General features: G+C 39.9%; 1 protein-coding gene and 1 non-coding gene across 4 annotated transcripts; both read left to right on the top strand.

The window, feature by feature from the left end:
• The first annotated feature begins 5,498 nt into the window (after positions 1 to 5,498).
• RC3H2 (ring finger and CCCH-type domains 2) lies at positions 5,499 to 24,205 on the top strand. Of its 3 annotated transcripts, none has more exons than XM_066562655.1 (20): positions 5,499 to 5,763; positions 7,102 to 7,219; positions 7,678 to 7,911; positions 8,757 to 8,932; positions 9,035 to 9,235; positions 9,612 to 9,744; positions 9,984 to 10,102; positions 10,484 to 10,596; positions 11,171 to 11,479; positions 12,255 to 12,469; positions 13,403 to 13,830; positions 14,239 to 14,409; positions 15,239 to 15,394; positions 15,664 to 15,877; positions 16,043 to 16,127; positions 16,640 to 16,721; positions 16,869 to 17,003; positions 17,591 to 17,698; positions 18,098 to 18,246; positions 18,856 to 24,205. In XM_066562655.1, the coding sequence occupies exons 1-20, from the start codon at positions 5,533 to 5,535 to the stop codon at positions 19,052 to 19,054; spliced, it is 3,576 nt and encodes a 1,191-aa protein (XP_066418752.1). In that variant the 5' UTR covers positions 5,499 to 5,532; the 3' UTR covers positions 19,055 to 24,205. The 3 variants fall into 3 exon arrangements, with proteins under 3 accessions (XP_066418752.1, XP_066418754.1, XP_066418753.1); XM_066562657.1 differs by having other exon boundaries at positions 18,098 to 18,227; positions 18,856 to 18,992; XM_066562656.1 differs by lacking the exon at positions 15,239 to 15,394.
• On the top strand, positions 9,414 to 9,523 carry LOC136564888 (small nucleolar RNA SNORD90). The gene has a single exon (XR_010784777.1). It is a non-coding gene; the product is annotated as a small nucleolar RNA SNORD90 (small nucleolar RNA).
• Positions 24,206 to 24,482: the final 277 nt, after the last annotated feature.

The following is a 24,482-nucleotide window of genomic DNA, read 5'->3' as shown; positions in this document are numbered from 1 at the left end:
ATAGCTGATAGTATTTGTTAGGAGTATGTTGTATTTCATTTGGTGATATTTTACATACCCTTAATGGGATGAATGTTCAGGGTCTCTCCTTGCTGACTGGACAACCCTAAGGAAAGAAAAAAATTATTTGTCCATGGGCATCTAAAGCCATTCTGTACAACCTTTAGAAAGGCTTTCCAGCTCCTGTGGAGCCCTGTGTTTTCTTGCCTACATCTCAGAATAGAAATGGTATTTCATTGAAACGGTTTAAAAAATACTAAAATACAGAATTTCTCATCTAAAAAAATTATAGTTTAAATATGGAGGTCATGTAAAAAAAAATCTTGGAGAACCAAACCATACATGGGAGTCCTTATTCACTGAAAATATTGCCAAAAAGTTGGGAGTTCTACACTGTATCTTTTCTTGGAGTAACTGTGTCAAAGCAGATCTGCTTAGATTCAGGGAATTCATTGTATTCAGAGAGAGTTCAACTGATTTGAGTGGCAGAAAAAATTTTCATTTATTTGCCCTTCAGTGAGTCCTGAGCAGTCAATACTGTTACAGAAGCTGAGCTGGTATCAGGCTGGTGGCAAGGACAGGCTCTCCTTTCAGGGACACCTAGGAAACACAAGGAAAAACCCACAGTGGTGTTACGTAAGTGTTTAGGAAACTTTTAAAATCTACTAGCGTGATTTGTGGTAGAAGTGTTGAGCAGGGAGGAGCAGGTGGGAGCTGCTGAGGGTGCACTGACTCTGGTGTTGCTTTGGGGCAGTTAACCCTGAATTGAGTGAACTTTGGCAGTCACTGAGCAACCACCGGTGTAGATTTATATTGTACCCCTGTTGATAGGCACCACTCTTCAGCCACACGTTTTAAGGAGGCAGAGGGGATTCAAGCTTTGATTTTGTAACCAGTTCACAAGAGAATCCCGTCGGTGTTTCAGCAAAACGTAGCCTGGGTATGTGTAAATGTTCAGATCTGTATTTAGGGCACGAGGAAATGGAGTGAAGCTCTCAGGGAAGCTCAGCTTGGACATTGGTAAAAGGCTCTTGCCCCAGAGGGTGGCCAGGCACTGGAACAGCTCCCCAGGGAAGTGGTCATGGCACCAAGTGTGCCAGAGCCCCAGGAATGTGGGGATGATGCCCCTGGACACGTGCTGTAGTGTCAGGCACTCCTGCAAGAAGCAGAGTTGGACATGATGAGTCCCTTCCCAGCAGGATTTCTATTGGTGACTTTTCTGCGCCTTGAATTGGGCTGCAGATCATCACAAGAGCATTATTGTTCAGTGGAATAATTGCATTGAAATACTATATTGAATGGTCATTAAAGACTTTACATGTAGAATTTTCATATGATGTAAAGAGATTTGCATGTGACAGATATTATGGAGTGTAGAAATAAGCAAGGCACCTCAGTAAAGAGGATTTATTTCAATTTCAAGCCATCGTAGCTGAATGATGCAAAGCTGTTACGGGGATGGCCCTTCCCTAAGCCTTTAATGAAGCCAGTTTTTTTAGATCTGTGGATGATGGCTGTTGAAGAGAAATCAATAAAAGAAATTAAGAACGTATTCCAGAGAATACATTAATACTGATGATTATATTATGTGATATGTGAGTGTTTGACCCAGTCAGAATGCTTTCAGGAACTACATAACTTAGGAAGGAAAGGTGGAAAAAGCTGCCTCCTTGTAGTGCAAACCAACCATTCATCTGCATAAATGAAAAGTTTTAATAGAGATCACTTTAAAAAAGAAAAAAAAATACCGTGATCTCTGCAGTCAGCATTAAGAGCAAGTCCATATCAAGGACTCTTTAATTTAGTGATTCAAAATCAATTCAGTTCTAAGATTTAGGCTTAAATCACAGTAGGATTGTAATTGAGCCTCAGTTGTGAAAATGCCGTATAATTTCACAAGTTTTCCAAGCGTTTCCTTCATCTGTGGAGAAGACTTCCCTTTGTTGAGCACTGACAGAATTATTCCATGTCTCATTCTCAACCAAGCTTTGCTTATTTGTCTTTGCCACGGCCCACAAGGGACCTGATGGAGGCAGCCTGAGCCCAGCAGAGCTGACACTGTGGGGGAATTGAGTTAAGCCTTCAGCCCTTTCTGTGATAAGGGGTGAAACTTGCCTGTCTGCATTTTGGCAAATGCCCTGACTGAGCAGTGTGGGAGAGGAACAGGCTAACAGAACAGCATGAACACCTAAGCTTGGTTTCTCCAGGAAATCAGAATTGAATTCTGATTATCGTGTCCAGAGGTTATTGAGTAAGCATAATGATTTAGATTAGTTGTAGAGAATGTCTTGGGATTAGGTAGCTAAAAGTTAATATAAAATTATTAAAGACATCTAAGTCTTACAACTTCCATCATTTGGAAGTGGTACAGCTGTTTGAGGAAGGTCTTGAGGTTTCACTTATCTCCCCTTCCATCTCTCCTTCCAACTCAATCAGATATTCTAGTCTAAAATGAGAAAATCAGTCAGTTATTGTTACTCTGATCCATTGCAGCCATTACTGCAATAGCAAAATACTGTTGTTTTAAAAACACAACGTTGCTCAGCTGTACTGGTTTTTATTATTACATGATTTCTGAACTTAGGCTTGTACGTTTCTCAGTTTGTCATCTGAAGTAGTGCTTCTGGTAGGAGCACTACAAAACTAATTGTAACTTCACTATGTACTGATCTTTCAAATAGCAACTGCCATGACTTTTCAGACTGCTTCCTTGTATGTCTGGCCAGTTTCTGTATCAGCCATTTCTTTAGGATTTTTTTTTGCAGGGTGTTTCTACTTTGACGGGGAAGAGGAGCCCTGTGTAGTGTAGAGGTAGATAACCCATCTGCCAGAATGAACAGACAGACCAAGGATAGCTGTTCTAATGGAGTGTGCTGCCTGTTAAAAACAGAATCCAAAGGATTTCTAGTTTACCTTCTTTTTTTTTGCTCTCCTCATTGTGTTTGCTCAGTTTAGAGTGCTGGAGCAATTTGTTCTTCAAGAGGACATCCCTGAAATACATTGTTTCTGACAAGGAGCAAGAATCTATTAAACATTTGGCTTATGTTTTTTGTAGGAGTTGACATGGTAATTAGGAGATGTGAGATTGTTTTCCTACACACTGGGGTGTAAGAGTGGCAGGAGAGCTGGCAGGCTCAATAAAGTATGGAGATTCCTCCCTGTATGGCTGCTTGAAGTTTAGGGAGTCGAGAGCTTTTCCCAGCTGTTTGCTGGCTTAATTAGATTTTTTTTTCCTGTCAAGAAATCTGAAGGTCAACACATGCTTAGTAGAGTCTGTCATTTGGGATGATTAAACACCCAGAGATAGATCTTTAAAAACCAGTGGTGCACACTTGAAGAATCTGCTGTGTTCATTTGTATGCTGGTCAGGAAAACAACTGTATTTTAAAAGCTCGTAAACAGAGAGGTGGTTTCTTGCAAGTCTCTGAAGCACCTGTGGAAACGGAACGTGGGTATTGTCTCAGAGCAGAGATCCCCGTGTCTGAGATAATTAATGAGCAGTGTGGACACAGGCACTGTTTATTAGGAGCTCGTTAGTGCCATAGCAGCGGTTGAGCTCTCTGTGTGCCAGCCTCTTAAACTTTTCCCCGTGTGAGTCATGACAGTCACACACTTCCCAGAGTGGTGTGCTTTGTGCTGCTACCTGTGTCTTGCAGTGAGTGAAAAAGCACCACTCTCAGCCCTGGGTCAGCAGTAACGTTGTGTTGTAATGTTTCTGGTGGTGCTGCAGAAAGCTGTGAGGAGCGTTCACAGACTGGCTGTGCTGCTCTGCGCATCCCTTGTCCGGCTCTTTGGCAAGGGAAGCAGATGTGCTAAAGGAAATGGGGGGATTCTTAACACGGGAATCAGAAATCTTTCTGGGCCTGTTGGCTCAGTGTTTGACTTTATTCTTATTTGTTTTGCTTTTAAGCTTCCTTGGTTAAAAGACACATGTGGCAGTAGCATGTTAAAGATGACTGGGTTTGTTCATCCCTGCTAGAGCTTTGGCTGTGCTTTCATAGAAGCTGGAGGAAAATCTGATTTGTCCAGTACATGGGAATTTTCTGGCTTATGTTGGGAGTGTAACCTCAGCAGTTTGGTTTTGAGAGGTTCAACTTCCAGTTTGGTAGTTTTTACTATGGGAATTCATTTGAGGCAAAAATTGCTGCATAACATTGAAAAGCTCGCTGAGATAAGGACATCTTGTACAAGTATCCTGTTACTTAAAGGGCACTGAATGTTCATAGTACTAAATAGGATTTCTAAACAGATGGTCATAATTAACATAAAATGCATCCACAGATAAGAGTCTATTTGGTCTTCTAGTAATTCTTTCAATGGTTGGGTACTTTAGCATTAATTAAACCATAGCACAGCCAACAATGGAACTGCAGTAAGGAGTTTCTGAATTTGAACACAGAGGGGAGACCTCAGCTTCCTCTGAACAATTACCTTTTTTCTGTCATCAGAGTAAAAAAATAGAATGCTAAACATGTAATTAAAACATTTGTGTATTTGCACTTGTAACAAGCTTGTTCATAGCCTTGAAGTGACCCAACTGGTCTGTAGGTTGCCTAGAGAGCAAACACGGTGGCACATCACAGCCCAGGGTGGGGCTGCTCCCTCCGGGGTGGAGCTCTGAATGTAAATCCTGATGATGAAAGCTTGGATGTGAAGGGTTTCAATGAACTTCTTAGGCCTGGTACCTTTTTCAGGAATGTGACTTATGTAAGATACAACAACAATCTCCATAAAGCCGTATTTTCTTTGAAACACACTTATGTAAACAATTTCTTTGGTGTTACTGCACAGAGTGAGACGTTTCAAGAGACAAGGAAGCCATCTGAAGTTATTGCTTGCCTTATCATAGGTCCTTAATACGTGGATTTTACATACATCAAGGGTTTTCTTGCTGTGAGTTCATGGACATAGTTATATGTAAGGTAGAAACATGAAAAGCAGAATTGCACACAGCAATCTCTACCCTTGAGTGCTCCAGTTCTTACAAGAAAAGGCAGAAATAACACGAAAATCATAAAACTAAAAACTGGTCTCTCACTCTTTTAGTGTTTTCTTATAGCTCTTGATATTTCTTAGTTGATTTGTATTTTACAGAAAGAGAAAATGTGTTTTTAAAAAAGCAAAGCTCAGTTTAGTTTGGTGTCTCATTAAGTCTGAGTAAAATCTGCAGAAGGAAGGTGTCATTTTACTTAATTTCCAATGAAAATAACATTATAAACCACACCCCTTTCCCCCCCCCCAAAAATTAATGCCATTTATTGTGAATGTGTTAAACTTAGGGTAGTCTGCACTAATTTAGTTCATGAGCGTTTTTTGGTACAGTTGTTAAACTAACCCAGAGTTGGGGTTTTTGAGTAGTTTAGCGTAAAGATTTGGGATTATTGAAATTGTGGTCTGTTTTTTTAATTAAAAGTTATTCTAAATTGCCAGAAAGCATGTTTTAAATACTCTGTTATTCACTTACAGCTGCCAAAACATAGTACAGTGAAATAATGGTCTGCTAGCCTGCTAAACAAGTGTCCAGCTTCCACAATGCCTGTGCAGGCAGCTCAGTGGACAGAATTTCTGTCCTGCCCAATCTGCTACAATGAGTTTGATGAGAATGTGCACAAACCCATCAGCTTAGGTTGCTCTCACACCGTGTGCAAGACCTGCCTGAACAAGCTCCATCGCAAGGCGTGTCCCTTTGACCAGACTGCCATCAACACCGACATCGACGTGCTCCCTGTGAACTTTGCACTCCTCCAGCTGGTTGGAGCCCAGGTATGAGTGAAGCAGCTCTTTGTTTTGCCCCTTTGTGTTGTTGCCTTCTCGTGCCAGCTGCAATATGTGTGCTGCTCCTTCTTCCTCGTTTTAGCCCAAATAAATGGTAAAGCTTAACTTTGGACTCTCTAGGAGTCCATATGTACTCTAAAAGCACCTTCACCATTTCAGGGCCATCTTCTCATAAAATGAAAGCGTGTTCTAATTGTAACCTGAATTCTGATTTTAAAAGGCTCTTGAACTGTGACTGGAGAAAAATTCCCATTGGGAAGCAGACAATTGTCTGTCCTGGTTGTCAGTAGAATGAGTGAACCTGCAGACTGCACTCGTTCATCTTAGCCTTGTGAGAAATCTCGTTCCTAAATGTCACTTGTTTGGAAGTGGCTGTTTAACCAAGTTCCAGAAGTGTGTGTGTGTATAATTTTTTTTTAAATATGCTTGATGATGGCTTTTCAGTTGCGTTTGCAGACACTGGCTAATCAGGCCAGGAATGTTCCCTGCGCTGTCTCGTAGCAGTGGCAAAACAGTGATTATATAATCAGTACTGCACTTTATGGAGACTAAATAAGTCTGTTCCCCTTATGCTGATTCATGTGCTTTTCCATGTTACTCTCTCTGTAACACCTTGGTGAGGCAGCAAGATGATGTTATTTACTTCGCTTTTTAATGTCCCATCACGTGCCTATTGGTAATGACATTATGTCAGAGTGGTTTTGTTTCTCAAGTTCACATGATCCTTTTTCTTTATGTGTCAGATCATTGTTGTGATCTTACAACATTTATTTTCATGGTCTCCTAACTTCTTGCAATGTATTCCAAACAATTAATTTATTATGACTAACACTCCCTCTGTTTTCCTTATCTGACCTTGTTACTCTATTTCAAGTTTTTTTCCACTGAGTTAAGTTTCCTGCTTCTTTTCTTGGAAGATTTCGGCATGCCCAAATGATGCTTAAATAATTTTTAAACTTTGCTTTATTATATTCTTGCTAGTTCATTTAGCCCTGTAGCTTTTTTTGTAGTAAATCATGCTGATCTGATATACTGATCACCTTCTCCAATCTCGTGTTCTTCATCTTTTTGACATTGGTTATTGTTTTCTACCCTACTTCTGTCTTTAAGATGTTGAGTAATAACAAAAACCATCTTTCATCACGCCAATCTTCATCTTGGGCCCCTTTTGTTGTTCCTTATGCCGTGTACGTGCCCTGGGTGGGTCCTGTGGTTCCAGTGCACACCTGCAGTGTTATGTAATTGATGGTGATGTGGGTACCATCGGCGAGGTCAGCCAGGTGTATGTAATTCTGCTCCCCCTTCCTCCCCCTTGCATTTTTTTAGGTACCTGATCATCAGACAGTAAAGTTGAGTAATGTAGGAGAGAACAAACATTATGAAGTAGCAAAGAAATGTGTTGAGGATTTGGCACTCTACTTAAAGCCATTAAGTGGAGGAAAAGGTGAGTCTCTGCTGAACAGTGGAATTTTGATGTAGCTTGCTTTTAACAGCATTGTGTTTTCAGCACTGATTGTAAATGTCAGTGAGATAATACTCTCATTTTTCTAATAAAATTGCCTTGTGTCTTTAAAAGCTTATTCACACTTGTGACACTTGTTTGTGGTTTTCTTATTTTTAAGTTTACAAAATACTCTGTTTAATAATACTACTGCCTTGGGGCTAACTTTCTACTGAAACTGAACTTTCCCCAAAGAATGGCTTTGATGTCAGTTTAAGATTTTAATTAAAGTTCTTTTTGATAAAGAATTACCTTATAAAGAGTTGCCTAAGAGAAGGGAAGGTACCTGTGACTGGTATCCAAGTCCTAGAGAAAGACATACACTGTTAGACATTTTTTTTGTTTCACTCAGATGAATTTGATGAGAAGCACTGCTCTGCCTTTTCTCCCTTTCTCTGAAGGTGTTGCAAGCTTGAATCAGAGTGCACTGAGCCGTCCCATGCAGAGGAAGCTTGTGACACTGGTGAATTGTCAGCTGGTGGAGGAGGAAGGTCGGGTCAGAGCCATGAGGGCAGCTCGGTCGCTGGGAGAGAGAACTGTCACAGAGCTCATCCTGCAGCACCAAAATCCTCAGCAGCTTTCTGCCAACCTTTGGGCTGCTGTCAGGGCACGAGGGTGCCAGTTTCTAGGACCAGGTAAGGGTCCTGTACATCTGCAACAGAATATTTTTAGCTGTACCTTTTCTTTACAAAAATGTTTTGAAATTTCTTCCGTTCAGTTGAAGATGTTCTGCCAGAAAGAAAGAAGAAGGGAAAAAAAACCCCAAATAATAGTAAAATCTTCTGACATAAAGTTTTTGGTTGTTTCCCCTGCTGGTCCATTAAATGTTCTTTGAAATTGAGAAGAAGTATTTCAAAAATCCTGGCAAAGAGGAGTCATTAAGCACACGCTGTGCAGTTTGTAATGGAGTGTAGCAGGCTGGCTGTACTGCTGCCTGTTATTGGGATTGAATAGCTGTCAATACAATCAGCCTAACCTCAGCTGCAGCATACTTTTGGAATTTATAATGATTTATATCTCTGATAGAAGACAAATTAATTGTTAAGAATGCAGCTAAAGGAAGTGCAGAAGCAAGAAAATTCTCTTTAAAGTAGAAGTTGTCCTCTCTTGACTCCTGTAACTGTTGATAGCATTGCAGTACTGTTCCCATATTTATTTTATAGTTTCATGGTGTGGCATTGAAGAGGTGTCCAAAAGAACAATGGCTACAAGACTGCCCAGTGGAGAAAAGTATAAAAACTGCACTACTGATGTGTTTATTACTGGAAGTTAGTCTTAGTTCTAAGTTTGCTGTGCTTAGAGTGGTTCCAAATATTTCTTCTAAACTAGCAGCTTTCTTAAAAAGTTTTTTTTTTAAGTAAAACAAAAAGCAATAAGGAATTACATTCAAGATGATTTAGATGTTCCTGCTTACCTGTTCAAATACAGCAGCCTTGCTGTTTTCTGGAATATATTTAACTTTCATTTTTGTGTGTTAAAGCTATGCAAGAGGAGGCACTGAAACTTGTATTACTGGCACTGGAAGATGGCTCTGCACTCTCAAGAAAAGTTCTGGTACTTTTTGTTGTGCAAAGGCTGGAACCAAGATTTCCTCAGGCCTCTAAAACAAGCATTGGTCATGTTGTGCAGCTACTGTATAGAGCATCATGCTTTAAGGTAAAACACCACTCTTGTGGTTTGTACTGTGCAGCTGTTTTTTATGATGAACATGGAGATTTTTGGTTAAAGAAGGAATGTTTAACTGTTACTATTTATTAGGTCACTAAAAGGGATGAAGATTCTTCTCTGATGCAACTGAAAGAAGAGTTCCGGAGCTACGAGGCTTTGCGGAGAGAGCACGATGCCCAAATTGTTCACATTGCCATGGAAGCAGGACTTAGAATATCACCAGAACAGTGGTCTTCCCTTCTTTATGGAGACCTGGCACATAAATCACACATGCAATCCATTATTGACAAGGTTTGTCAAAGGGTTGATTTTAGTATCTTTGTAACATTAGTTTTGACTATTAAATGTTACAAGAAAAATCAAAGAACTTCATGAATTAACTTTTTGTTCATAGTCCTATCAAATATTAATTAAAACTAGATTGAAATTTTTTCCCCTGATGTAGCATATTCATCATATGAAGTACTTTAATTAACTTTGTGGTGTCTTATGATGAAGCTTCATAGGGCAGATTCTGAGTTGAGAAAATTTCTCTCCACTGATCCTCTCTATATGCCATCTGAAGACACCTTATATTGCATTTAGGAACCAATGTCATTGATATCTTTTTAAGATCAGCAATTGACAGTTGTAAGATGCAGCACACTAATGCTCCCTTTATTTTCAGCTCCAATCTCCAGAATCTTTTGCTAAGAGTGTACAAGAATTGACAATTGTCTTGCAGCGCACGGGGGATCCTGCAAACTTAAACAGGCTGAGGCCTCATTTAGAGCTCCTGGCAAACATAGATCCAAATCCAGGTATGCAAATCAAGCTTTTTAAACTTTTCTTGGTATTCTTCATATCTAGCAAAGTCAATTAAGATGATAACCTCCATTCCTGGTTTTGAAATTCCCATTAATGAACATAATAAACTCTTCTTCAGGGCTCTCCGAGTTCGGTCCTAGTACTTGATGTTGTAAAGTGATACAAGGTGTGCCTCTTCTTTATGATACTGGAATTACTGACAGAGTGACAACCCTGCTTTTCATCATTTTAGATGCAGCATCTCCAACATGGGAGCAGCTGGAAAATGCCATGGTGGCTGTGAAGACTGTGGTCCATGGGCTGGTGGATTTCATTCAGAATTACAGTAGAAAAGGCCATGAAACTCCACAGGTAACCAGACTTGATCATTGCATCATGTCTTCAGCTTCCTCTCCCATTTACTGGGAGATGCAACTTTGAAGAATTACTGTTGATATGAAATATTTATGGCCTTTCTTGTGGGATAATTGATGATACTGTTATTTACTGCATTCAGATTTTGAAAACCTAACATTTGTGAATATGGAATGCAGCAGAGCTGGCCGTAGAGAAACCCATACAAGGACAACTTAGCCCCTCAACAAGGAGTGTCCTTGTTTTTCTGATTAAAAATGCAAAATGTAAAAACATGCCATGGATGTATTTTCTGTATTTTAAGCCTACTTTTATGTGAATGTCTGATAGATGGTAAGAGGAATGTCTTGTGGTTTTTGTTTGTTGTTCTTTTTTAAGCCACAACCAAATAGCAAATACAAAACAAGTATGTGCCGAGACCTTCGACAGCAAGGGGGGTGCCCAAGAGGAACAAACTGTACATTTGCTCATTCTCAGGAAGAGCTTGAAAAGTGAGTGTGGGAGACTTTTTCCTTTTTTTTCCTCCTTTTAACTTAAATCCAAGCAATCTACAGAGATTTTTGAAAACATTCTCTTCCATATATTCATTCATTTGGAGGGGCTCTTGACACGACAATTCTTTATATGAAATTGAAGATACAGCAGAGCAATGTCTACAGACTAATTCCAGTTTTATTTTTTATTTTACCCCATATGAGGTAAAATTTCCTTTCCTGCAATTGAGTGCAAGCTCAGTGTCTTAAAAGGATTGGTTATATTACATACAGAAGAGAATGTTAATTACATTTTAATTATTTAAGGAGTGAACTGCATTATTGAACAATATGCAGCTCTGCATTCTTGAAGTTGTTTTCACCCAAATGCATTTTCAAAGAACTGCAGAATGGGTTATATAAGAGGAGAGATGATTTTGAGTTCCAGTTGTTGAAAATAAGTTTGTAATTTTTGATGTCGTGTTCCATGTCAATCCCTTCTTTTTGCTAGTTTTGCAAATCCATTAAACTTCACAATAAGCACTTTCTATACCATCTTGTCTTTTGTGTGTTTGCACATGTTTGTTTGTAGATACCGCTTGAGGAACAAAAAAATCAGCGCAACAGTGAGAACATTCCCCCTTCTGAACAAAGTTGGCGTAAACAGCACCGTCTCAACCACCACGGGAAACGTGATCTCTGTCATAGGAAGCCCTGAGGCAACGGGCAAGATGGTGCCAAGTACTAATGGAATAGCTAATCTAGAAACTGGGGTTCCCCAGCTGATCCCCCGCTGCGCAGACACCTCCCTGAGAGCTCTGGACAACACCAAGAAGGGAGGGAAGGCTGGAGCCAACGGCCAGAACGCTTCTGGCTCCCCCACAGAATCACTTCCTGAAAAGTAGGTGACTTTTTTACACCAAGGCAATTCAACAGAACATTCTGCTTTTAGATTATCTGAAAAAATAAATGGGGTTTGTGGGTGGCCAACAGATACTGAAGTGTGGTCCTGGCTTGCAGTAATTGCTGGTGCTCAGTGGCTGCAGAGCTGTGTAAGGTCTTGCACTGCAGTGCATTGTTTTAGCTGTTCAATACTCATGTGCAATGTAGACAAAATGGAAATCTCTCCTTTAATCTCTTACCTCAATTGTTCTCAGCCTGGTATCTTAATTACCAGGCCTCGTTATCTTAATTAGGTTATTACATAAAAATAAAAAGTTATGGCATACAAACAAATTATATATATATATATTGCATACCATTGGGTTATTACATACAAGTATGTTACTATATGCGATAAATTATATACAGAATTTGACTTCCTAAAACCAAGAAGTGCACAGAGTGTGCACTTCCTTGAAACCTTCTAGTTTTGGGATTTTCACATAAAACTTTTCAGATAATTCTGCAGGAAGCACTGAGTCTCTAAACAGCTTTTCAAAACCTTTGTCTTTACCAGAATACACTTAGAAAGGGTATCAAAACATTTATGTCCACTTTTAAGTTCTCCTAGGAGAAAGTCTAAAATGTAGCATCAGTTCAGGTTATGAAAAACAAAATTCCAGAGGAAATGTCAAGGCCCAAATTTCCATGTTATGTGGGAGTGTACATGGGGAGGTGACTGACTGAAATAAGTGAAGATATGTGTTTAATGATTTCCTGGTAATCCTTTTCAGTAAAATCGGTTCTCCACCCAAGACTCCTGTGAGCCAGGCAGCAGCTACCTCAGCTGGTCCTCCTAATATTGGAACAGAAGTTAATTCTGTGCCTCCAAAATCCAGCCCATTTGTTCCCAGAGTACCTGTCTACCCTCCACATTCTGATAATGTTCAATATTTCCAAGACCCCAGGACTCAGCTGTCATATGAAGTTCCACAGTACCCACAGACAGGTGAGTGAGATCTGCACTGATTAAGAAATAGCTCTGAACTTTTCTCTGGAAAAATGAGAAAAGTTATGAGAAATAACTTTTATGTCTGTTTCATCAATGTCTATTTTATTTCATTTTTATTAAAGATCAGCTGAATGTTCTCTTAATGAAATACTAATCTTGTTAATTGCTGGGCATGTGAGGGACTTGTGGTTTGCTCTCAGGTATGTTATGCAGCTTATACTTCAGCCTCCAGAAGAACTTGAGCCTCAAGGTCTTCCATCTACTTTTTCCTTTGTTAGCATTTAATTGTTTTTATTTAGTCTTGCTCTTGCCATGGCCCATCCATGAGGGTATCCTTGGGCAGGATTCAGAGGCATAGCACACTTCTTCTGGGAGGCTTACACGTCTTTGTGCTTGCTGGAATGTTTTTGAAAGGTTCCACTTATCTTTTTAGGTTGCACTGTGCATGCTTATATTCAGGCAAACAGTTGTGGTTTTTAGCACTGAGTCATTCACAAGCTCTCAAAAGGTAGAGATGTTCAGGCAATCCTCCCCAAAGAAAGAGCAATAAATCAAGTGTGAAATGGTTATTTATAGACATTTTATTTTTTAGTAATATAGATTTTTATTTTAGAGAGAACTATTTTAACTTTCTATATAAAGACTTGCTGAAGATTCTGTGTTTTCAGTTACTTAGTTACACCACAGTACATAGGAGCAATATTTTCCAAACTGGGTCCAGTTGGTGAAGGGCCAGCACTGCATCTGCAAATGTGGTTGTCATACATGAAATGATATTTAACAGAAACACGGTAGGGTCAGTAGGAGGTTTGTAAAGTGTGACTCCTCATTCTCTAAAGGTACTTACTAATGCTGTTTACAGTTTTAGAAGGTGTAAAATTTGTGGGTCATTCGTGGTTGCATTAAATATGCCTTTTTCCAATTTTTAAGGGTATTATCCAGCACCTCCAACAGTACCAGCTGGTGTGGCTCCCTGTGTTCCTCGCTTTGTGAGGTCCAATAACGTTCCAGAATCCTCCCTCCCACCTGCTTCCGTGCCATATGCCGATCATTACAGCACATTTCCCCCTCGAGACCGGCTGAATTCTCCCTACCAGCCTCCTCCTCCGCAGCCCTACGGACCAGTCCCTCCTGTCCCCTCTGGGATGTACGCTCCAGTCTACGACAGCCGGCGCATCTGGCGCCCGCAGATGTACCCCCGAGATGATATCATCAGGAGCAATTCCTTACCTCCCATGGATGTGATGCACTCATCTGTCTATCAGACATCGCTGAGGGAGAGGTACAACTCTCTGGATGGGTACTACTCTGTGGCTTGTCAACCTCCCAGCGAGCAGAGGACTGTGCCTTTACCAAGGGTAAGTGAGAGCCAGGAGGGGAAGCTCTATGCAGACTTGGTTCTGAAGGTCATTACTGGAAAGTTGGTAAATAATTAGCATAGACCTGTTTATTACAGTGATAGAGACGTGCGACTTGGACAAAGTTCCTGTTTTGTTTTTAACCTTAAAATGGGCTTGCAAAACAGACCACTGTCATCTGCATCAGGACCAGGGCTCCTTTGCCTCTTTGTGTTGTTTGAATTAATTGCCTATCTAAGATTTGACTTGCCATACACAGGCCTACAAATTCTTGTGAAATTCTTCAAGTGATATCAGTGGAGGGTTACAGACCCAAGGAAATTTGGGGACCCAAGTGTGTCCCATGCAAGTATTTGCCTTCTGATTAGAGTATGATGGGATATCCAGTCCTGTATTTATTCTTTCTAGGAGCCTTGTGGTCATTTGAAGACTGGTTATGATGAGCAGCTGAGACGGAAGCCAGAACAATGGGCACAGTACCACACACAGAAAACTCCTCTGGTATCGTCAACCCTTCCTATGGCAACACCATCTCCAACACCACCTTCTCCTCTCTTCAGTGTAGATTTCAGCACAGAGGTGGGAAGCCAAAGAGCCTCTTTATTTTTCCTTCCTGTTTCTGTAAGATGCCATTTAATATTTCTAGGAAATATTTTCTACCTGCCATTTATTGTTCATAAAATTAAGTTAATTTTCTAGCAGAAGGAAAGTGGTATCTAATAATGATGCAATTCAATTTGGTATTAAGGTGATGTGTAACATGACTGCAGAAAAAGGGTCAAGAAGTGAAGTGATTCAATTCAGCTTCGCTAAATGAAATGTAATTTTATTGAACTCTGTGAACCTCCAGGTTTTTGTGTAGGGAACAGCAGTTGTGTTTTCCATTAAAAAGTGCATTGCCTTTGATAGTCCAAATGGCCTGACTTGATGACTAGCCCGAATCAAACTTCAAGTCCTTATCAAGTCCCAAAGAATGTATTCCCTTAAAAGTGGCAAAAAGCACTGGTAGGACCTTGTGTACTTCTGTGATAAGTCCTATAAAGAAGAAGGGGAACTCACATTAGCGCTGATTAATACATTAAAGGAAAATGCACGGCTTCCTCTCAGTTAAGTTACTGTAGATATTTGCCTAAAAAAACCTGACACTAACACAGATTTCAGTCTCTCATTTGGTGGGCCAGGCAGTTATTTGTATGGCAGAGTTTGCCCTCTGACAGCTGCCAGGGGCACTGTTTTAAAATTTGACCAAACAGCTTATGTTGTCCCCAAGTCAAGTCTTGAATATGGCTGGAACTCCTTGATTTACTTTCGAGATACATTTACTGCTATTTAATTCAATTATCTTCTCATTTTAAAACTGAATTCCCTGTTTTTATTATTCACTGCTTATTTATTCCCTTTTCTGTAGTTCTCAGAGAGTGTCAGTGATTTGAGTGGAACTAAATTTGAGGAAGACCATCTCTCTCACTATTCACCGTGGTCTTGTGGCACTATTGGCTCTTGTATAAATGCTATCGACTCAGAGCCCAAGGATGTGATTGCCAATTCCAATGCCGTGTTAATGGTAGGGGTTTTCTGCATGTTCTCTCATTAGTGTGATGATCCTTACATGCTGAAGTGTCTTCTCTTTGGTTAAACCAGCCTTTAAAAAAAAAAAAAAGGTCATAGCTTCCATTAGTAGTATTTTAAAGTAGTTCTGCTCATTTGAAGTTGTTTGAATATCCTTTCCCAGTTTTGTAAATAGGCAACTATAATGAGAAGTTACTGGCCAACTGAAGAACGTGCATAACCTCAAATGAGTCCATGTATATCTCCTGTCTCCTGAATATGTAGGATTTGGACAGTGGGGACGTTAAAAGGAGAGTGCATTTATTTGAAACCCAGAGAAGGGCAAAGGAGGAAGATCCTATAATCCCGTTCAGCGATGGACCCATCATCTCCAAGTGGGGTGCAATCTCCAGGTCATCCCGCACAGGCTATCACACAACAGATCCAATCCAGGCCACTGCTTCCCAAGGAAGTGCTACTAAGCCCATCAGTGTGTCAGGTACAGCTTCAGGCTTTGTGTGACAAGAATTCATGGTTTATGCACACCATGAGCATTTCATCCTCTTTGTGCTTGCTGCAGCTATGAAATGCAAAGAGCTAAAGAACGTGTATGTCCCACTGAAGAGCAGAGAAGATAGTGAATGCTGTCTTAATTCTTTTGCAGATTATGTCCCTTATGTCAACGCTGTAGACTCGAGATGGAGTGCCTATGGCTCAGATTCTGCCTCCTCAGCACGTTATGCAGAACGGTATGGACTCCTTCCCCAGCTCTGTTCACAGCTTTTCCTCTAGCTTGCAGTTCTTCAGAGCCCTCTGTGTGTGTGGGGAATCTGGAATGTCTATTAATAGATAGTCTTAATTTTAAAGACTTTTTTACCTATCCAGCATAAAGCCTTGGAAAAAACTAGGTTAAAGCTTGTGTAGTTTTAATACTTAATGCAGTTAATAGTGCACAATTACTAGGAGTGTATCCCTTGAGAGATCTGTCAAAGAACTGGAGTCAGGTACTGCCAAGTTGTCATGTCAAAATCTTGAGTAGTTTCAGGTTTTCTTGCCACATCTTACCCATATGTTAAATAAGGATATTTGCTTCATACAATGCCTTGAAGTATTATGAGCCACAGTGAAGATGAAGAACACATTATATAAATCACATCTAGTTTCTGTCCAAAAATCTAACATTGATAGACTAATGAAGTTATGGGGTGTTTGATTTAGAGAACTTACTTTAATTCCTAGTTTTGCCTTCTTTCTTTTAAAGGGACAGGTTCATAGTTACAGATTTGTCTGGTCACAGAAAGCATTCCAGCACCGGAGATCTACTGAGTATTGAATTACAGCAGGTAAGACCAGTTATTATACCATGAGGGTTTTTTAATTTAAAAGAAATTGTTTAGTAAAGTGTTTTAAATACATTTTTCTTAGTGTAGCTGTCTGACTGCACATGGTTTAGGTGTAGTGTTTGGTAACTGAGCTGTTTCTTTCCATAGGCCAAAAGCAACTCCTTACTCCTTCAGAGAGAGGCAAATGCACTTGCCATGCAGCAGAAGTGGAATTCTCTAGATGAAGGCAGTCGTCTTACCTTAAACCTTTTAAGCAAGGAAATTGATTTGAGGAATGGTGAGGTAAAGAAAGGGGTAATTGGGATGAAACAAATCTTGGAGGGTGTTTATATATATGTGTGTGTGTATATATATATATATATATATATATATATATATATATATAATTGCATGAATTTTAACTAAGAGTTGAAACTTGGTTTTAACACTCCCAAATATTTATAGCACATTGTTTGCAAGCTAAGTCGCTGTTGTTGCACGCAGTTATTTCCCTGAGATTAGGCAGGTGCACCTGCTGTGCTGCTGCTCCAAACATGCATTTACAGAGTGGGAAGAATGTGACAATCATTTTCATGCAATCATTAGTTTTTGTCTATTTGTGCATGTTACAAATCTAAACATTTTGACAATGGACTCAAATTTCTTTAGTATTCATTTTATCTGTTTCAGTACTTTATTGTGATTGGATTAAGCCTTGCATCCTATATTGTCCATGCCTGAAGTTCATTTTTGTCTGACTAGCTCTCTTGTACTGTAGAAATGTTGTGTGCTAGAAATGCATCTTCTGTTTTCACTTTAATTCTCCAGTGTTGTGTGAAGCCAGTGAAAAGCCAACTTGATATTTAGAGAACATATTCATTCTTTTTTAGACTGATTATCCTGAAGACTGTGCAGACACAAAGCCAGACCGAGACATTGAATTGGAGCTGTCAGCCCTCGATACAGACGAACCTGATGGGCAAGGGGAACAGATAGAAGTGAGTACAAAAATCTGTGTTCCTAAGAGGTCACTGGGTCTTTTCATTAGGCTTTATAGATTAGTATGTTGATAGCAAAGCCTTCTGGTTTTAGTCCTAGTAATGACATCCAATTTCCCTTCTTTAGCACTTGGGGTCTTGTACTTCTCACTCATATACCTGGCAGTTAATACTAGTGAAGTTAAAAACAGCTCACAGTTTATACTGCTTCTGTCATTCACAGCCATCTTTGAACAACTGGCTTTTGCTTTAGTGAAATGTGGTAGACATTCTAATAGCAGGACATAAAATGAAGGAGTTTTATGACCAGACTCCTGTTTCTATTAGCGTAATGTAGTGGAACTGAATAGGAAAATGTAAGGGACAGAGTTGATGGGCATTTCTCCTTCTCTCTTGTAGGAGATTCTGGACATACAGCTAGGGATTAGCTCCCAAGAGGATCAGCTGCTCAATGGAACAACTGTAGAGAATGGGCATCTGCTAAAGCAGCACCAGAAAGAATCTATGGAACAGAAGAGACAAAGTTTAGGTGAAGACCTTGTGATTCTGTGAGTGTTAGACAAAACAGCAGTGTCTGCCAGTGTTAGACAAACAGAAGCATCAGAATAGTGGAAGCATGGTTGTGTAAGGATGAACTACGTACCTGCTCAGACTTGGATTAGACATCTGCATTGTTTGTACATGGTGGAGTGAGAAGAACCTGTTAAGAAATAGAATTAGGCCACAAAGCTGAATGTCCCAGGCTGGTACCATTGTTCGTATGCATCGTTGTAATCGTACACACTGAAACGTGTCACAGCTGTTCAAAATACCTTTCACAGTCAGTAAGCAAAAAATGCAGAATATTTTTATAGTTAACAGAAATTAAGAAAAACTTCAAAAGGTTAAATGGCGGACTGTTTGCACAAATCTCCACGGAGAGGTAGATTTTGAAATACACTATTTTAGGTTTCTATGTTCTGTAGTCTTTAATGAGTAAAGCAGCCTTTGAAAATGAGGCAGACTACTTTAACATCTCGAGCGTACCATTCCAGAGGAAGATGTTTAGCCTGTTGCTAAAAATGAGTTTGTCAGTATTTATTTAATGCACACAATTCAGTTCCGGATACTTGTGCATGTCCTTGTTTAATATTTGTGTAACTTATTTTTCTCCTCAGGGAGGAGCAGAAAACAATCCTGCCCGTAACTTCTTGCTTCAGTCAGCCGATCACAACATCTGTTAGCAATGCAAGCTGCCTGCCCATCAGCACATCAGTCAGTGTTGGCAGCCTCATTTTGAAAACTGCTCACATTATGTCTGAGGATAAAAATGACTTTTTAAAGCCTGTTGCAAATGGCAGGATGGTTAACAGCTGAAAGGCATTCATCTTTCCAGCTTGTGACCACACCATGGAAGCATTTACACTAGCTTTTTATATATATAATATATATTATATAATGTATATTTTTTTTAAAAAAAATAATATTGGGGTCATGCATTTCCTGTGGACTCTTTGATACTTCAAGCCCCTCTCGCATTAGCATTCTGAAGAAAAAAAAACTTACTTTAGTAGGGTAAGGCGTTCACTTTCCACAAATGAATGGAATTTGGACATTGTTTTACTTAAGCTTAAAGCAGCTTTTTATGAGTTTGTAGCAATCCGGTGCGGTATCTGAGCCATTCTTGTTGAAAATGGCTTCTGTAGAAAACTAACAACTCAGTTATTTAAACTAGCAGGATCCTACGATGATACATCTAGTGAAAGGAAGACTAACTTATTTGTCTCTATTTTGTTTCACAAGAGAAGAACTTTTGTCTTGTTGCAGCTGCTTTTTCTTTAGTTGTGGAACTTTGCATGGAGTCTTGTTTCCTGTTGGAAGACTGAGAGGTGGAGATTTGGACTTGAGGCTTTTACAGGGTTAACACACCATTAGCTTTGCACTGCTGTGTTATTTGCAGGTCTGTGGGGCAGTGCTTTGCTGCAGCTTTTGGTTTCCATTCCCCAGTTTATGCTTTAGTACTGTAGATACACGTACCGTACACAGGCTACTTGTCCAAGTAAAGTTATCAGAAGTAAATCAAGTGCCTAAGTCCTCCAGCTAATGTACTAGGTATTGGTTTCCCCAAGCTACACATGAAACAATTTTCAACGATTTTGAGAGGTTATGCACTAATGTAACAGCAGTTTTGGGTGTTTTTCTTATTTTTCTTTTTTTTCGTTAATAGTTCTCAACTTGGAGATTATAGGATCCAGATGACTTGGCAAAAAGTATCAGGTGCTCTTGGCTTTCCTTTGAAAACCCTGTATCTAGTGTTTGCACTGACTAACAAGATGGTATTGCTGTTTTTTGTACTGTTTTGTTTTAATTTAAACTAAATATTGGGAATTTAAGGTGGTTGTAATTACCTTTGTTAAATGTTGTTAATCATAATCTTGTATTCAGGTTTAATTTTTGTTTATTCAGTGGCAACTTATTTTCAAAGACCTTGAAAATACAATGAGATAGCATTATCTGACCTTCAGAGTGCTGAAAACTGTATGAATTTATGCCCTGTTAAGAGGTGACTGAGAATCATGTTAGACATGTCAACTGAAAATTGGTTTTCATAAATACACATGAACTAGAGCCCTGGGCATATTTTTTTTGAAAAGCTTAAAAATCCACTTTTTTTTTCTTTTAAGACAGCAGGACTCTCCTTCCTGATGATTACTATCTTCTTGTTTGTCCTCTTACTTTTCTTTGTGACAAGTTTTACATTTTTTTATGTTTTTATTAACTTCTGTGAAGTTGTTTACTCTGAAAATTGTACTGGAATATTTTAAGCCAAGCTGATCTTTCACCAGGTGTACTGCATGTAAGGGCTTTTCCTGCTAGCAAAATGCTTAAAGAGGATCATGTTACTGGTCGTCTGAGTTGTTATTTTACAAAATCACAGCTATGTGGTCGGGTAAGATTTTGATAACTGTTTTGTGCACGCTTCTGGGGGGTGGGGGTTGGCATTTCCCTGAGGGTTACTGATTAGACTAAGTAAATATTGGTGTTTGATATCTCTCCTAACGAACCTGTCCATGAAATAATTATGTTGTAAATATACCTGCAAATCCAAGGGTTAGTTTTGATATTCTGGTGTCAGTATGGAAGATCTTACACATCTATTTAATACTCCAATGTCAAGGAATGTATGTAGAAGAACAGTCAAGTAGTCTTTTCTTAGTTTCCTTTGGCTGTTGCTGTACCTTCTCCAGCCAGTGCCACCTCACTCTAGGGTTAGACTGACGCTTCTTTCACTCGCTGCGTGAAGTGAATGGATACAAGAACCAGACCACCTTTGTCACCTTAACTTATTTCCTATTGATGTTAACTTTAACTTAGAATGTTAGACATAAATATGATTGTTGTATATTTTATACCAAGACCATTCTGTAAATATGAATTTATATTACTTTTGAAATGCTTCTGAGATACTATTATTTGCTGTACAATGTAATTCCAAAACAGATATGCAAACAAGTATGTCTCTTTCATGGATATTTAAACAGTGAGATCTTCCATGTTGAAGGTGATGTAATTTTTTTAAAAGATTTTTAAATTTTAAATTGCTATTTTGTTACAAAAATAGAGAAAATATAAAGGTTTGAGAAGTCCTTATTTGCCCTCAGGGAAAGAGCCCTCTGTGCACCAGAACTCCACAGAACATCTTCAGCATGATCTGAGGGTGAATATATACTACATAAATTGATTGTGTATTTACCTTAACTTTTTAATTTTAAAATGGCAATTTTAAAAACTTGGTTGTGCTCTGCTGGAGGGGGTTGGGATAAGCTGCCTACACACATTTGCCTGTTTGTCCAGTGAAATAAGCCTGACATATTCCTGCCAAGGTCTTGGCATATTTAAGAACAAGTGTATCTCTAGACTCTTGTCTGCAGCAGGAGGTCCCATGATAGAGCAGTTCTCTAGGATGACCATGCACTTCATGTGGAAAGTTGGCTCTCAACTGAGGCTAGAGTTTTCTAGTTGAATTTTTAACCTATAATGACAGGCAAAAGAATTATTTGAGGGTTTAACAGCATGTCGGCTTTGTCTTAGGGTTTTAACACTGACTGTGTGGTTTTTGCCACCAAACTGATGCCCTCCAGTGCCCTGACAGGGAGAAGGAGCTGCAGGTGGGAGCACCTGGCTCTGGCTTCCTTCTTTGTTGAAATTTCAGCCTGTGACCCTTTACAAACAAGTATGTATTCATTTGTTAATTGTAAATCAGGTGCCTTTGGGCTATGGAAGGGCTTATTTTCTGACACTGAGAGAGTGACTTACCTTTGTGTGTCAATAGCAGTGATGCCCATTTAGGTTTTGGCCTAATTTACTGTGCTGTCAGAAAAGAAGGCCCGGAGCAGATCGGGGGAAGAGATTGGCTCTTTTGCTTTGCTTGGACAAGCATTTTGGGTTGGTTTGGTTAATTTTTTTTTTTTCCCCATTAGGGGTACAGCAGGGATTTCACATGCAAGAGAGACAGGAATTATTAGTATCTAAGTTAATTGTGTTGCCTCACTACCTGGATTCATTCCTTGGTTTGCCTCATTTCCCACATAGGTCTTAAAAGAGACTAATGCTTGTGCTGGGAGAATGCTTGTGTGAGAAAGTAACTATCTGTACATTCTTAACATATACTTAGAGCAGAGTGATTGCCCTGCTACTGATATTTTGTTCCTGTAAACAGGTGACAAGAAATGAATCTTAGTGTTTATGCAGATTTTGCATTGTAGAATGTATACTAGACCCTTCAAAGGCAAGGTTAGACTCTTTGCAAAGCAAACTGGCGTTGGTTCTTGGTAGTCTAGTACAGGGACACTGAAGTTTGGCATTTGATTTAGGAAAAAGAAAACAGTTGCACACAGCTGATTATGTTAAATAACCTCTTAATTAAGCTCTTTGTAGAAGTCTAATTTGGAAGGTTTTAGTGCTTTGATAACTCAATTGAAATTTTAATTTCTCCTGTACTCAAGAGCTGAATGCTGTTCTTGTATAATAGTGTACTAGGCTGGATGAGGTACAAAATAATGCACAGTGGTCAGAAACAGCTGAGGAAAGAACGCTTAAAATAACTCAATCTAAACTCAGAATAGTTCCAAACATTTGTTTTGTTTGCTTTTTTTAAGCACAAGTTGTCAAGTTGTACCTGTTGCTGTACATAAACACTGTATGCCAGCAGCTCCTTGATCATATTTGTGAACAGACTTTTCATTATTAGACTGGTATTAAAGGAAGGTGTTGAATTTGAGAGTGTAACAAAGTGAGAAATGATCAGATGATCTATAGGATGTAAAAGTCCATTTTTATGTTGTAGTTTAATCCCTTTGTTAGGAAGTTCCCTCTCATTGAGGGACCTCTTCTGCAAGCAGAACACAATAAATGTGCTTTTTTAAATGACCCAATTTCCCAGTGTAAACGAACAGCTGACTTTGGCAGTAGTCATCCCCCTGCATCTCTTTGCTGGCAAGGGAGCAGGACATGGGTGGGAAAAAACCCCAAAACTGTTGCTGATGAAATGAAACAAATCTGAATAATCGAAGTGCCCAATGCCCAAACATAATTCCACACCCCATTTATTTAAGGATGCTTGTGGAAGCTTTTAATCACTCAAGATTCTGCTGTAAAAGCTGAAATAAAGCAGAGCCTGGCTGCGTTTCTTACTGCCAAAAGCCAAGGTCATTTGCACATAGCCCATGGATTTCTCCAGAGTAGATCTCCGTTACCCAAGGCATGGGAATGCATGCGTTTTCTTAGCTGGGCAAACAAGTACATTATACAGTAGTTGTGATACAACACACGTGGCTTTGATTTGTACTGCACATACCCACTGTACAGCCACTCCGAAGTATTGTGGTTAGCTTGCAGCATCTGCTGTCGCATTGATACTGTTTACTGCGTATTCTTTTCCCTGGAAGTTTTAAAGAAAATTTTTTTTTTCTTGTTGCATTGATTACATTTTATAAATTTGCTTAGCTGGAAAGTTTGGGAAAAGAGGCCTGTTTGTCAATTGTACAACCGATTGTGAAGCTCTAGTGTGAATATTTTTACGTCTGTATTAGACATTTTCTTTGCAAATCTATTGTTCGATTGAAATGTAAATGAAATAAAAGATGGTGTACACCCATCATGTATAAAGCAGGCACCATCGCTACGATGGATTTAATGCTCATTTTTATGGCGCATTCTCAGCTTCTATTTAAAACTATAATTTAAAGAAAAAAAAAAATCTGTAAAATGAAATGGGGATATATGGGGGAGTAAATTCTATTCCGTTTATTTCGGTTTTGATTCCCAATGGTAATGTTTCCCTTCGTGTTAGAGTAGGGGGGTCCCGGCGGGGCCCGTGTGTCGCTGTAGCACTGACGTGCAGAGGTTGTAGCTTTGGCTGGGCACGGATAGAGCATCCCGGTTCGGTGTTTGAGAGACTCGATGGAAGAAGTTTGCAGTATTGACATGTATTTGCATGCACGAATAAAAATTATTTGTCCACCTTAACGGGCTGTTTGTCGTCAGCGGGGGCTGGGGAGCTCCGGGGGGAGCGGAGGGAACGGAGCCACTCCGGGCTGGGGGGAGCGGGGCCGGGGGCCCGGCCGGTGCCGTTCCCTGGGGGTGCGGTCCCGCCGTGCCGGTGCCGGTGCCGTTCCCTGGGGGTCGGTCCGAGGTCGGTCCCGCCGTGCCGGTGCCGGTGTCGGTGCCGGTGCCGGTGCCGTTCCCGTCGCGGGGCGGGGGCAGCGAGGCCGGGCCCGGCTCCTCCCCCGGCCGCCTCCTTCCC

The sequence above is a fragment of the Molothrus aeneus genome, chromosome 19 (genome assembly GCF_037042795.1).
Source record: "Molothrus aeneus isolate 106 chromosome 19, BPBGC_Maene_1.0, whole genome shotgun sequence".
NCBI classification, from domain to species: Eukaryota; Metazoa; Chordata; class Aves; order Passeriformes; family Icteridae; genus Molothrus; species Molothrus aeneus.
The sequence above is the reverse complement of the archived record's forward strand: the minus strand, read 5'-3'. Positions and strand labels throughout refer to the sequence as shown.